At 40.4% G+C, this 14,777-nt stretch overlaps 1 protein-coding gene across 1 annotated transcript in view; it reads right to left on the reverse strand.

Annotated features, from left to right (window-relative positions):
• The window catches only part of BRF1 (BRF1 RNA polymerase III transcription initiation factor subunit), a 172,004-nt gene that overhangs the window by 39,316 nt on the left and 117,911 nt on the right, over positions 1-14,777 (reverse strand). Inside the window, exons 12-15 of the mRNA XM_009101684.4 lie at positions 8,572-8,633; positions 6,367-6,448; positions 6,213-6,268; positions 4,133-4,389 (exon numbers count right to left, since the gene is read on the reverse strand). Coding sequence (XP_009099932.2) covers positions 4,133-4,389; positions 6,213-6,268; positions 6,367-6,448; positions 8,572-8,633 — 457 coding nt within the window. The remainder of the gene's footprint in view (positions 1-4,132; positions 4,390-6,212; positions 6,269-6,366; positions 6,449-8,571; positions 8,634-14,777) is intronic.

Raw genomic sequence — 14,777 nt, forward strand, 5'->3', positions numbered from 1 at the left:
CACAGAAGGCATGATTTGGTTTGCTATTATCTATTCAGATGGTTCCATTCAGAACAACCTTGTTTCATTACAGCAGATTCCACTGTGCTTCACAGTCCTGCTTCATTTCTTCCAAGGCAAATTCTTCAGGAGATTAACCTGACACATTTACTCCCTTGATAATGGATCCTGTCTTTTCTGATATCATTACCAATTTCAAGCACATAGCAAGAAACAGGCATAAAATTTTTTAAAAGTAGTGCCTTGAAAGCTTTCTTGTTTCCACATTTTCTTGGTACAACACATTTCACTTTACATGTAATGTTGTAAAATTCAGCTCAAGTAAATATAAAATAAATTATTAAGCTTCTAACCAAATACTTCCAGTCCTAAAACCCTCTTTATTGAACTTGAAGTGCTCCAGTGCACAGCACAGCTCTAACTAGAGTTCAGATTTTAAGGAGCTGAAGAAGCAATTGTTCTTTTCTTGGAGTCCAACAAATTCTTATGTTTCATATGCACAGGAGACATTAGTGAAGATAAACTGTGCAACTGGTAATTGAAATTAGAGTTGCAACATCTATTATGGTAACATCCACTGTGCCACATCTTCAACACACTGGAAAAAAAAGGATTTTGCATATGAAGCACCAGTCGTGATACTCACTGGAGCAAAAATGCAATAAGAAACAGAATAAAATACATTTACACAATATAAAGTTCCCTAAAATTACTTACATTGTCATTACTAGTCTTCTACCATCTTGACAGATAAATTAAGTAAACCCCCAGTACAATTCTGGGAGATGTGTCTGAGGAAAGTCAGACTAAAGCTCAAAAAGTTCGCAGTAAAGAAACCTGTTCAAAACATCAGTTTCCTTCTGAAAATACAGATATATATAATATCTGCCCACCTAACAAGGAGAAACCTGCATGATCTTTGTAAGAATTCTTTGAACTACCTTCCTACCAAAATTGAAGAATTTACCAAACATTTCTGAGATTTCAAAACTAGGATTTTTGATAAAATAAGACATAGATAAAACTATATTGTCTTTGAAATCCAAGAAACCATTAAGTGATTAGAGTATCAACAAAGCTCAAATAAAAGGGCCACCAACTGAAAGACTATCCACTTCAAGCATATTCCTGGGACCTGCTTAGCATTTCAGCTCTTTATAAATTTCTTCCAAATCAACAACTTTTTACAAGACTGTAAAATTTGCCTTCATTATCACATCAGGAAACAAAAGCTTTTCTGTATTTTAACTGATTATCACAATAACTGCTACTTGATGTGATATTAAAAAAAAAGAAAAAAACCCACAGAGATTGCACCCTGTCTGGTTGGGGTACCCATTCCTAGGGGATAATCTAAAGTCCTCTGTGTGGAAATAACAGCACAGACTATTTTAGAGCAAGAAGCAATTAGAAAGATGGAAATTAATATCAACTTCCTATTTCCAGAGTGCTTCAAACTGTGTATGAAGATGGTTTCTAAAACACATGACAATCTAGGCTACATCATCTGTCCAAACCTGGTGTGCTAAGTAAAATGACTTAAAAGGAAAGCAAGAAAGATATTTATCTATAGATATATAAAAAATTTAAATTTTTATACCATTACAGGAGCACTGCTTTAATCAGCAAGAATGAGTAATCATTTCCCATCCTGTAACTTGGTACTCCCAGTATTGGCATCTTTTAATTGGAATCAGGACTAAAGAAACAGCTCTTTAAAATCTGACTACAACTCCAATGAACTAAAGGACTGGATCAAAGCCTGGTTATCCACGGTGATAACAGAGTCAGATTCAGCTTACTAAATATTTAAAATACATAAAGCAAATATGCTGGCCTGTAAATCACCACAAACCAAAACAAAAGATGATCTTTAAGGTCCCTTCCAATCCAAACTATATGATCCTATTTCTGCAAGTGCCTCCTGGAAAAAGACAGATTATCTGCTTCATTCATTTTCTAATGAGCAATGTTCAGGAGTTTTATTATTATTAATTGCATATAAATTATCATGATTTTTGTATCCCTGGGAAAGTATTTAGCCATTCACCTCTCAAAGGAACAGAGCTGAACAAAGGCAATGAATGCAAGGCATATAAGAACAATGCAGAACACAGAAATTTATGCATGCCATGTAAAAGGCATGGCATTTAAAAAAAATCAAAAGTATGTCATAAATCTTTAATTATAAGGAAAAAAAAAGCCCAACTAATGTTTGTCAAGTCCTTGATAATATTTAAGCAAGAGCACTGCCTACTTCAGGAGTGCAAAATCTTCTTAGCTCACTTATCTGCATGTATCCTCAACCTCCTCTGAAGTGTTCTGCTGCAAAATTCATTGTATCTGAGATCTGCTAATCATCATCAGGAAACTCTGTTATGCATCTTAAGGATGTACTTTAGGCTCTCAAGAGGAAAAATAAATACATTTTATTAGCTGCTTTTGGAAAATACTGATTTGTATTTATTTAGAAACCTTTTCAAGTTGCACCACTGTTAAATTAAATATTTATGGCATGATTTTCCAAAGGGTTTAACACCTGTTAAGAGTTTTACATGCTGAATTCAACAGGAGTTCCAAGGGCTCAACATTTCTGGAAATCTCAGCAGCGACGAGGTTGGGATGTGGCAAAGGATTTTCAGCTTGGATGTCACTGCTGAGCTCTAAGATGCAACCAGGATCCTGCCCAGCCCCTACTTCCCACCCAGCAATGCATTTCAGGCAACTGAATTGGTCCTACTTTACTTGAAATACCAGAAATATGACTCATTAATACCTGTTAATTGCAAATAAAGCACAAGCTAAATGCTGTTAAGTTAATCCTCAATGCATCTTCCCCTCCTTTGCCAGTGTAAAATTTACCTGCAACTTACAGGGGAGCCTAAAATCCCCAGTGAGTCAAGAGCTGGAAAGCAATGCTTTTCATACTGAGAATGAGAAGCTGAATGAGGATGAAGCCAAAAATACAGAATAAAGAAGAAAAGATATCTGATATACTGTAAAAATCTGTATCTGGTGACAGTGGGGCCAGTGACTTTGGCATCTGGCTTCTCAGCCCAAACTGAAGCCCATGACTCTGGCCTCACTGTTAAATGAAGTTGAATGAGGAGTTAGGTTTTGCCATCCTTATTTTCCTCAGCTTCTGAGAGATTTGCACTTAGTAATCTTCCCAGCATCATGTTTTCAGGTACCCCATGTATCCTGTTCTTTCACAAACAGGTGTTTTCTCACACCTTGTAGGTGGCTGCCCTCCTGTCCTCCCTGGTCCCTTACTTGGTTTCAACACATGCCTAAACCTGAACAACACTGCAAAGACAACATTTTATATTTCAAAATTAAATACTGAGATTTCCTTGTGGCATTTGGCCCATAATTCTGGCAGTAAATAAATAGACAATAAATAAATAACATTTAAGTAAGAAATTACTATACGTCAAAATTATTCAAAAGATGATCCAACGTGACTTCATAAACCCCAGAGAGATAAAATAGCTGAATATTGCAGATTGGACACATCAATCTCCTTATACATTTTATTGCACACTACAAATCTGCCCAGCAAGTTGAGCATTTCTCTCATTAAAACAGGAGCTTTCATCACACCATAAAACATTTTCAAATGCAGACCAGAAAACCGACAAGCATATTTACTGTAAAGCTTTGTATTTGTGTCATCAATTAACAACAAAAGTTTGGAATGAAACTAAAATAAAAGCTAATCAAAGCAGCTAGCTGTCAAAACAGATGGGAACTATAGTTTTCAAATCAAGCAAAAAGGAAAAGCTTTCTAACATTTAGTGTCACATCAGCTCACACAGACAACTTAAAGGAAGGACAGCAAATGTCAGGTTTTTAGGAAAAAAAGGTGTCCCTGTCTGATAGATTCACATTTGTGAATTTCCATTGATTTTGCGGGTTTTTTGGCTTTGGGATGATTAACCCACACCAAAGCAGACCTCTGAAATGTGAACTATAAATAAGGTGTCGCCATGACAGTGCAGGCAAAATAAATAAAAACAGAGCCTCGACATTATTTTAGCCTCAAACAAATGTTTCAGTCCCTACATTGTCTGGCTCAGAAAGATACATAGACAGTCTCACAGACAGAGATATAAATGAACAATTGCAGTACCTTTTTCCCACACTGTTTACAGGGTTGGCTATATTCCTACTGGCAATAGATTTTCTTCTTGACAGCTTCTTGGTGTTGGTGCTGTCATCAGTGCTGTCATCCTCTTTCTTTGGTGTGTTACTTCCTTTGCTGTTCAGGTCCCTTAGCACATTATAATTAATTTTACTCGAGATTTTCTTCTGTTCTAACATCTTTTCAATTGCCTCTCCTGCTGTGCTGGCTTGAATTGGCTCCCGCTTCTTTGCAGACTTCTTTGGCTTAATTAAAATATAAAATTAGTGATGTAGGTACAAACAAAGTTTCCATGAAGCAGAGGGGCAAGCTGGAGTGCAGCAGTCCTGACTCAGGTGCTGCTGATGTGGGGGATGCAGGTGATGTGCCCAGGCTAAGCCAGTGCTCCATCTCCTGCCACTCAACAGGATCAAAGGGTCTCTTTTCTCCAAGAGATGAATGTTTGCTTTTTTTGCCAAATGCCCAGAGAGTTTATTAGAAATTCTTTACTTAATAGAGAGAGAGAAGAAGGATGGGCCATGTTTCACATATGGAAAAAAAAAAAGAAAGGGAGAGTGAACTCCTGTTACAGGAATAGGGACCTCACAGCATCACCCAGCATGGAAATAAAGAACCTCCCCTGCTAAAACTGCCTTTAAAGTGAGAGTGAAGCTGGGTCACGACTCCCCAGAGCACTGACAGCACCATGGAACTGCGGCCGTGCTTCGGATCAAATCTGAAGGCAGCGTGGGAAAGGCTCTGCCCAACTCCTCCTCCTCGCTGCCAAGGGCCCAGAGCAGGAGCAGCAGCAGCTTCCCAAGTGTGGGATGCCATGGGACAGGGAGCAGGAGGCTGCAGGCACAGGAGCTCTGGCACCTGCAGCTGCCTTTCCCAGGCACAGGCTGCGAGCCCGGCTGATGCTGTGCAGAGCCAGGCAAGCAGGAATGACACCAGAGAACATTTCCACTCATGTCCCATGCCTGGGTAGGTAGGAAAAAGAAAACAACCCAGAACCTCTGTTTCTCATTTGGCATTTTCCTATTCAAAGGAAGGTTTTAACACCAAGCTCTGCAGGAGATTTATTTTTTAATGGATAATAGCCCCTCTGTTTACCTACATGGGTCAAGTGCTACCTTGAAATTGGAAAGCACCATATTAATCAAGTTCTACTCGAGCTGTCAGAAACAATAAAAGGTTAGAGAAAAACTCCTGTGTTGTCCGAACAAAAAGTGGGTGTTTGGGCTACTTGGCAGTGCCAAGGAGTTACACAATTTTGAAAATTGCTGGTAGACTGCCACGTCTGCATAAACGCAGGATGAATGAGAAACTCTGAAGTCTAAAACAGTGTTTCATTGTCTGCTTTTGTTTTTATTGTTGAAATACCTAGGGGAAGCAGGAAACTCTGCCTTTCACATTAGTCAGAAAAAAAGATAGAGGATATACATGCTAAAAACTAACATGGGTTTAGCTGCATGTGGAAGATTTGAGTTGTCACTTGCTCAATTACACAAAATACTAATGCTGTAAATTGTGAATATACGGCCAATTAGGCTTCTTTAAACTGCTACACATGGAGACAGGACATGCCATTTGTTAACATAACTGCTGCATTCTTTATGAAAGGTAGAACAAAATACCCCTTCAAGTGACTGTAACAAGGATCTGTTCAGTTCTTCATAAAGAAACCATTATAGTAAGAGCAAAGAAAGCCACTGAAGTTATGGCAAGTACAAACAAATTCTCCGTGCACACGTTAAAAAAAAAAAATCAGACGTCTTAAAACCTGTATTTTAATAAGCAAGCAATTAGAACAGCAATCATAAATGCAAAGAGCTAGCTCTGACTTTGACATGCACAGAATTTTCTCATAACAGCAATTTAAAATAAAAGTTTGGGCAAGAAAGTGTTTTACTCACCACCTAAAAAAATACAGCCTTGCAATTCAGTAACAGCTAGATATACTATAGCTTTTGCTCCTTTAGTGGTGACCTGTCCCATTATGTCCATACATCTACATGGAGCTGATCAGCAGATAAAATGAATTTGCAGGACATTTTCAAACAGACACAATTAACACATAATTTAATACCTTGTGTTCCTTATAAATCCCAAGTTCTTTCTCTTTTGCTATTCTTGCTTCCTTTTCTGAAAGATGACAAAAGGGTAACCAGCATGAAAATTACACAAGACTGCATATTTCAGCAACACCAGCCAAAAGGCAAATTTCAGTCCTATGTATTTACCTTTTTGTTCCTTCAAATAATCTGCATTTTCTTTCATCCATAGCTCTGCTTTTATCTGAGCTTCAGCTTCATTAAGTATATACTAAAAGAGAAAAGAAATTTATCTACATTCAGAAATCAAACTGAAAATCACAGAACAAAACTGAACTAGAAAAACACAGGCAAAGTCACTCCATATCCCATGTTTGAAAATACATTAAAAGAAAACATGAATGATATAAGACAATCAGAGAGTATTTCTAGTAACATCTGAAGCTGGCACAAGCAACAACCTGTTTTCAAAAAACAGTGCTTGGTTTCCAAACTATGATGAAGTGACCAAAACCACCCAGGACTCATTATACATGGTCTGTTAATTAAACAAAAATGATCCTGGGTTTATGATCTTTTTCAGATGATACAAGAGGTTATCATGACAACATGGTTGTCTGCAAGTAATTCTGTGTGTTGATGGTGGTCTGTAATTCAAAACAGGATGGGAACCATTGCTCTGTGCGACCAAAACAAAAACATGTGTCTTCTGGGTAGGTTTCTGTGAAGCTTTACACTGAGATTATTAGTTCAATGGCCACATCTGTGTGAAGGAAACCAGCTCAGATTGCTGGAGCTTCAGCCCTGTAGATTTCAGCTGGGTTCAGTAACCACAAGTAGATGTTTTGCAGTTAACTCCACCTAGTCTCGGTGACATCTTTAGTGGGAATGGAGCTGTAAAATACATCTAGGACTATTCAGATGAATCACAGAAATAAATAGACAGCTAGGTAGCAATTACTTAATTGTAAATGACCTAACTGTAAAAATTAACCCAGTATTCAGCACAATTAGCAATGAAACAGAAGTCCTCTACAGATGATGGTGTTTGGGAGTGAAGAACAGCAGAATGGAGAAGACAAATGAGGTCATCCATCATGAACAAGACACTTTGGTTTTAAGCAGTGCACCTGAGACTTGTAAAATTATGTTTAAGTGCAAGAAAAGCAATCTGAGGTTTCTCCATCTTTTGGGTCTGAGCATTCAAGATTTTCTCCAAAGTAAGATGTACATCTAGGATTTCATAAGAAAAATAATTCCAGTCAAATGAAACTAATGCAGGGAGGGGTCCTTTCTCCAAGGGCTAAACAGCAGAGCAAATGGCTGTGCAAGTCCTGGTTTATCAGACTAATATTTTCACTCTTTCATCTGCTTCTATTAAAAGTGGGCCATAACAGTAAAATCCACTTTTCCCTAGCTCAGTTATTCATCCCTCTTAGGCTTTCACAGATTTCATAATCTTGGACTTACAATATTACAGTCTATTGCCACAGAAATGAACATGAAGTCATAAAAGCAGAGTTATGACCTCATCACAGAGCCTAGGAAGAGCAGCAAATGTGTTCTTCCCCTGTGATTGTTTTAATTATGGACTGGCTATGGTGAAAAACCTCAGCCTTCCTGCTCCCTCCATTCAATGTCTGCTCAGACTGTGAGACCCTAATGCCCAGCCTAGCAAATCCCACCTCACAGCCACGTTTTGGAGATCAGCATTTCCTCTGCAACCTCATCAGTCTCAGTGATTTTGTACCCCAAAATGAGTTTTTAGCACTGGCATTATCTGTTCAAATGACACTGTAAACCAGTGTGGCAGCTGGAGAGGGCATCAGGCTCACAGAGCTGGACTGTGGCATGTCCACGTGCTGACCAGCTGTGTGGCCTCCAACAAGCCCTTTTCCACAGCCATGTGTCTGTCCCACTCAGTCTGTATGTTAAATGGTATTTTTTGCTGCCACACAAATAAAAATAAATCCAGAAAACATCACAGAAATCTTTGGAAGTACATAAGAGCCGCACATACTGGTTTTACAGTTTGGTTTCCATGGCAGCATCCTATGTTGAATCTATCTTAATTAAATAATCAATGCAGAGCTCCACCAAACTTTTTAAAGTTCTCCTTTGGAATAAAAGACATTCTAAAACATAATTATTCCAGCATGTTAAAAGCAAGCAGCAGCAGCCTCATAAATATATATGTAACTTGGGCAAGGAACACCAAATTCACAGGTTTGCATGAACATTAGATTTCAGATCGCTGAAATTGCTCAAACCTCCCTATAGATCAGAGAGAAGAGGCAGCTGCAGAGAGGATAAACCAGGTTAAGGACCATTTTGTCTTCCCCAGTTATCCAGACAACCAGGAAAAGAGACACCAGGGACAGCAGGGCACCTTACCCGATCTATTTCATTGTCGTCAATTCCACTCAGATCTAATTCTCCATCCCCTGTATTCTCACCTGGAGAAAAGAAACACATTTTAATCAGCCCATATGTTTGTCCAATACCTATTGCAATTTAAGTTCTGCAGTAATGCAGCACTTCAGGACTGTCCTTCAGAGATGTGCATCCTTCTGCCTTCATCTGGGAGGTTTAATGTGCTGCTGAGTATTTTCACTACAGAACTTCACACACACAAATGCACCACATTGGATTAATTTAAAATTCAGGAACCAGCACAGTCTTCATCAACACTAAAAATCTGCCAGAGACTTCCAGTCGCCTTTTTTTCCACCCATTTTAATTTACAGGCACAAATGTTCAGCAGGAAGCTGGAGAAACCATTTCAAAAAGATGACCACTTTCCTTTCATCATAACAAAAGTTTCTCTGTTAGAGCATATAGGTCAGTAATTTATCTGTAAATTATGACTTAAAAAATATTTTCTATTTTCAGGGAAGCAGCACAGACCACTGCTGACAGTTACACCATGGCTTTCTTCTTGACTTTCTATAATTACAATTTCACTGCAATTTTGCTAGTTTGGTAGTTATTAAGACTTCTGAAAAGAAATTTTCAAATATTCCACCCATTAAAAAGCATAACAGCACAGAACCGAGGCTTAATTTGGGACTGGAACAGCGTACAGCTGCAAAACCTGATTTTCCACATCACATTAAAGAACTATAGTAATACACTATTAATGTAGTCCAGGTAGAGAAGAAAACAAATTATTTAACAAAGACTTATGCTGGGGAATGAAGCAATCTTCTTGGTCATCTCCATTACATCTAATAAAGATCAAACAAGAGATGACCTCACCAGTTCACTTGCAGAAAAATATAAACAAATTAAGTTTCAACAATCAACAATAACAAATTAAAACCAAAGTGGTGCAGAACAGCATGGCATGTTCACAGCTCCCACTCCCCAGTACTGGGGATGTGCCTCCCCACAAACCAAGATCTCTGATGGATTGGTTCCCCAGCCTGGTGCTCCTGCACAGTGCTGGACCAGCAGAGGGTGATGCCAGGATCCAATGGCAGGTCATGGCAACCAAATGGTAATGTCAAGCAAAGCTTAGAATTAAGAGCATTCCCAGGAGATAAAACAATGATCTGCTTAGCAAAAGTCAGGGGTTTAAACCAGTTGCCTGTAGTATGTGAAATAACAGGGCTGGGAATCCAACCAAAACACCTGGTTAGGAATACAGTCTGAGCTTGTGCAAAGGATATGGCTGCTCAACTCAACAGAAATTCCCTGGGATCAGCCACTGAGCACTCACAAATGTCTTTTCAAAATCCACCTTAAATAATCAACAGAAAGTTTTATACTTTCCACCCCAAGCCACAAGCAAAAGGGGTTTTAATCCCCCAAAGATGTCCCATCACAAGGAACAGCACAGAACCAAAGAATGGTTTGAGTTGGAAGGGACCCTAAAGATCCTCCCAGCCATGGGCAGGGACACCTTCCACCAGACCAGGCTGCTCAAAGCTCCATCCAACCTGGCTTTGAACACTTCCAGGAATGGGGCATCGTCAGTTTCTCCAGGCAACATATTCCAGTGTCTCACCCACCTCACAGTAAACAATTTCTTTTTAATATCCAGTCTAAACCTTCTATCAGTTTAAAGCTGTTTCCCAGTCACTCCATGTCCTTGTAAAAGGTCCCTCTCCAGCTCTTTCGTAGCTCTTTAAGGTACTGAAAGGCTGGAGATGGCCCTGAAGCCTTCTCTTCTCCAGGCTCAACAGTTTCAGTTTTCTCAGCCCTTCCTCACAGGAGAGGTGCTCCAGCCCTCCCTAACACTATAGTTTGATTTTTTTCCTGAGATTGTCTCATAAAGTAATATCAAGTTTACCAGCTCAGATAATGTGGAGCTAATTTGACCAAGAAAGCTTTAAAGAACATTTCTCACTGTCGTTACATTTATAAATCAATTGCATTAGTCCCAGGCACCAGATTTACTTTACAACCCTTTTTCCCCAAAATACTTTAGAAGTGCAGAAGATTTTATAATAAGTACATAACTGATCAGTACATATGCTTTTCTTCTGCTCTGATCTCTGCACAGTGCAGTAAGAGCAGAACTTTCTGCACCAGTGCCAGCAGCTCCTCATGCAGGCACCCTGCTACCAGCCAGGCAGGGATGCACCCCCAGGACATGGCCAAGCACTCCCTGGCTTGAGGATGGGAGGAAAAACAAGGTGACAAAATACATAATGCAACTGACTGACATTTTTTTAGCAAAGAATAATCGTTCAAAGCATGGAGAGGAGTCAGCCAAGGGAGGGCAGGGTATTCTTCAAGACAGCACTGTCCATCTCTCCTGCTGGAACCAAGACAGAAACACCCAGTGAGCAAAATGGCTGAATTTTCACCAAGGAAAGGAGCAAATACTGTAGCCCACTGTCTAAGAAACCTGCCCAGGAACTGGTCTAAATGTTCCATCACACAAAATAAAACAAGTCAACAACAGAGTGCAAGGTGAGTCCAGACCAGGATAACCTGGCTCCTAGGCTGGAAGGAGTTCATACAAAAATGGGACTTCAACTGGGTCTCCCATATTCTGGGTAGCACTTTAACCACCAAGTTGTAGGACAGAAGGGGGGATGGCCTCCAACTTCATTGCATTATCTACCCCTTGTTTCCTCAAGGGTTTTTTTGGGAGAAAAAACCCCAAATTTTTAATTTGGTTTACCTGCACAAATAAAGGATTTCTTTTTCTTCACTATTCATTGTACCAGATAAACTAAATTGTCCACTGTCAAAACAGGCTTGGAATTATCGACAGAGAAAAATGGAGCCAATCTTGAAAATCACTAGTGAGTTCTAAAAATCATAGGTTATAAAACCAAAACTTGGAAGTGGTGATGGACATATTCACTGTTCAACTTTACATAAATTGATCCCAGTATTTATTGTAGTAAAAACTGCCAAAGCATCTTAAAAACAATAAAAGTAGCCCACTGAAATTGAGCTGCCACTGCTTTTCATCATTATACACCTTGCTCCTCCTATACCCCACTATATTTTTGGATCAGAGGTTTAAATTTTAATATGTCACAGTACAGTAAGTGCCTGTTTTCTTATACAACCCTAACATGCCAGACTGAAAACGATGCAATTTCAGGCACCATGAACAATTTCACTTGTCATTTTAAATATAACTTGTTACTGAATTAGGTGCCAGTTTTTCTCATTGGATCAATTAGCAACAGGGACAGAAAACTCATTCTCCAACTGTTAAATTGCAGAGAAGAATCCAGAAGCAAGTTACATGTAATAAGCATTTCTTAGACCCCTGTAACAGCAGCAGAGGGAGTAATTGCAGGATATCCCTCTGCCTGCAAATCTTCCTTTTTCCTGCAATGGCGATAGGCATTCATTAAATGAGTTTTTCAGAAGCAAAGGTGCCTTCAAATCCCTATTTTAATGCTTTCACTGAGAAAAAAAAATACATGTTTCATTACAGAATGCCAATTCAAAATAAAACACATCCATTTTGGCATAAAAATTTCCATGGCAATCGTTTCCAACAGGAGTAGACCCTACCAACTACAAATATTTGTCTTCCTGATGCTACATGGCTCACTGCAGGGCATGGAAAGCAAACCCACTGCTTTTTTATATACCAGAAAGATCTTCCTAGCTGCTAAGCTTTAAAGTGATTTTGAAATTATCATTTTCTCTTTTAATAAAAGGGTCGAAATGAAAAGTTTGACGAAATAAAAACACAGATGTGGCCAACATCTGGTCCAGCCTCTTAAGAGCTTATTTAAAAGCAGAAGCATCACGTGGCACAGCTCTGAGACATCATGGATTTCTTCTGTTAAGAAAAACAACCACTTTACTGCAGGGCACAGGCAAAAAAATAAGTTGGGCATTAAGAACAACAACATTCCTCCCCTTCCTTCCAAATCCAGTTGTTAAATGAAGGATCACCAGGAAGAGCTTAGAGCAAGGACCAGCCTATTCCACCCTCACCCAACAGCTCTGTAGCAAGTGGAAGAGGACAGACACTTCAAGAGCTTTCTATCAAGGTACTGAATCAGCAACATTCATACTACCTAAAACCATCAATCATCCAGCCAGCTCCCCAAAAATTTAAAAACAAACTCCCCCAAAGCCCTCCCTTTACAGCCTTCTAACATCTTTCCAACCAATTCCAGTAGACATGAGGGCTACAATCAGACACTGGGGATTAGGTTTGTAAACCTGTAGGATTATTTACTGTTCTTGTCATTACTAAATACCCACTAAATCATCTTTTAACACACCCTCTGCCTCTCTCCCTACCTCTGTGCAGCCAGTTAAATGTATACATAATGCACTATTATGGGGATTTATTACAGAAGAATCATTCCACCCGATATATTTTAAACCCCACATTTTTAAAAAACAACCATGTGAAGAATATGTTTTTCTGTTTCTATTACAGGAGGCAGCACTATTTATTGCTCTGCCCAGATAAGAGGATTTCCTTACAGACAGAAATGGAGGCTGAACACTTCCCAGGAAATCCTCTAGAGCAGATATAATAGAAAGGCACTTGGTCCTCTGGACCTATGGAGCAAATACATCCTTCACCACAACGTTTCACAGCAAGGAGTTTAAACAAAGAACCTTTCCACCTATTTTGCACAAAACCAGACACTAAGCACCTCCAGTATTCAAGAAATACTGTGGGTCTAGAGCACAACAAAATCTAAAAAGAATTGGGAGATGCATTTTCAGCGACAAAAAATCCTTATGCAACAAACCAAACAACCTGAGCCTGGGGCAGCAGAAACACTGGGATTGATTGCTGCTCTCCAGGGAGGGATTAAATCCAATGGGAGCCACAGAAAGCTCCCACACAGACCATCAGAGAGACCTCATGGGCAGAAATGCTTTAACATCTCAAACTGATGAGCGATGCCGGTGCCACTTTGGGGAGCTGAAACGAGTGCGAAGGGAAGGCGGTGGCTTAGAGTCGAAAAAGGCTGTGCACAACCATGCCAGGATATAATTGATTGGCTGATCAGAGGGGACACAAACCCATCTGGAGGGGGAGATACCTGATTTACAGGGGGAGTGAAGGGAGCAGCCATTAAGGGTGGGTACCCGGGAGGGGAGCGGCGCCGGGCAGACAAAGTGATCGCGCTGCAGGGACCAGGCAGGGAAGAGAAATGGATGTGAAAATGCAGCAGCAGCAGCAGCACAGGATGAAGTACAAGGATCGATGGGTGTGCAAACGAACACACCACACATCAAGCCGTGAGCAGAGTCTGCAGGGCCGTAAGAGCAGAGAATACTGTGAGTTTCACTAACACAGGGCAGGAGCCTCCCTCCAGAGCAGGCTGGGAGGTAATCCTGGCTGTTTTAAGCTGTTGCCAACCCATTGCTCCAGGTAAGGCACCTCTTTGTGCATTCCCAGCCCGCCCTGCCATGCTCCCATCCAGCAGCAGGCACCCTGCAGCTGCCAAGGACTCCAGTTCCCCCTGCTCACCTTCAGCAGCACAATCATGTGCTGGCACAGAAGAAGTATTCCACAAAAACAAAACATAAGGACAGAGCAAAATGAATTGCACTTGCTGACGAAATAAGGTCACAAAACACAACGTGTACGCTCGTATTTAGGAGAAAATGTTTTTTACTTTATTGTACCTGGAACCACCTTGGAAATTACAGCCTACTCCTTCACAGTGCCAAATCACAGTGCCAGGATTTAGGTCTGGTGATGTACGGAGCACACGAGGCCACGCACACAGCATAAAGATAAATGAAGTCTGTCACTTTATTATTTCCTTCTGCCAAGACAAGGTTAAGGGGTCCTCTCCAGCCAAAGCCAAGTTTCCAGCCTGCTAGTTCCTCAGAGAAAGCAAACACATCACACCACCCAGAACGAGGCCCCGACTTCCCAGAAACATTCATTGCTGCCGACAAGGATGGTGGGAAGCGCTGCCGGCTGGCACCGGGTGCCCAGCACTGCCAGGGCACACAGCCCTGCCTCTGCAAGGTGCCCACGGGCCAGCTCCTCACCCTGGGACCATAGGAAGTGTAGAGATAAAGCCCAAAGTGGTGCAAATGAAGGGCAAAGAGGGAAAAGGCACCATTTTAAAGAGGCATAATTAAAAAAAAAAAGAAATTCCACATAGTCCAATATTGCAGCTGTGCAAGGTCAG

This window comes from Serinus canaria, chromosome 5, assembly GCF_022539315.1.
Source record: "Serinus canaria isolate serCan28SL12 chromosome 5, serCan2020, whole genome shotgun sequence".
NCBI lineage: Eukaryota > Metazoa > Chordata > Aves > Passeriformes > Fringillidae > Serinus > Serinus canaria.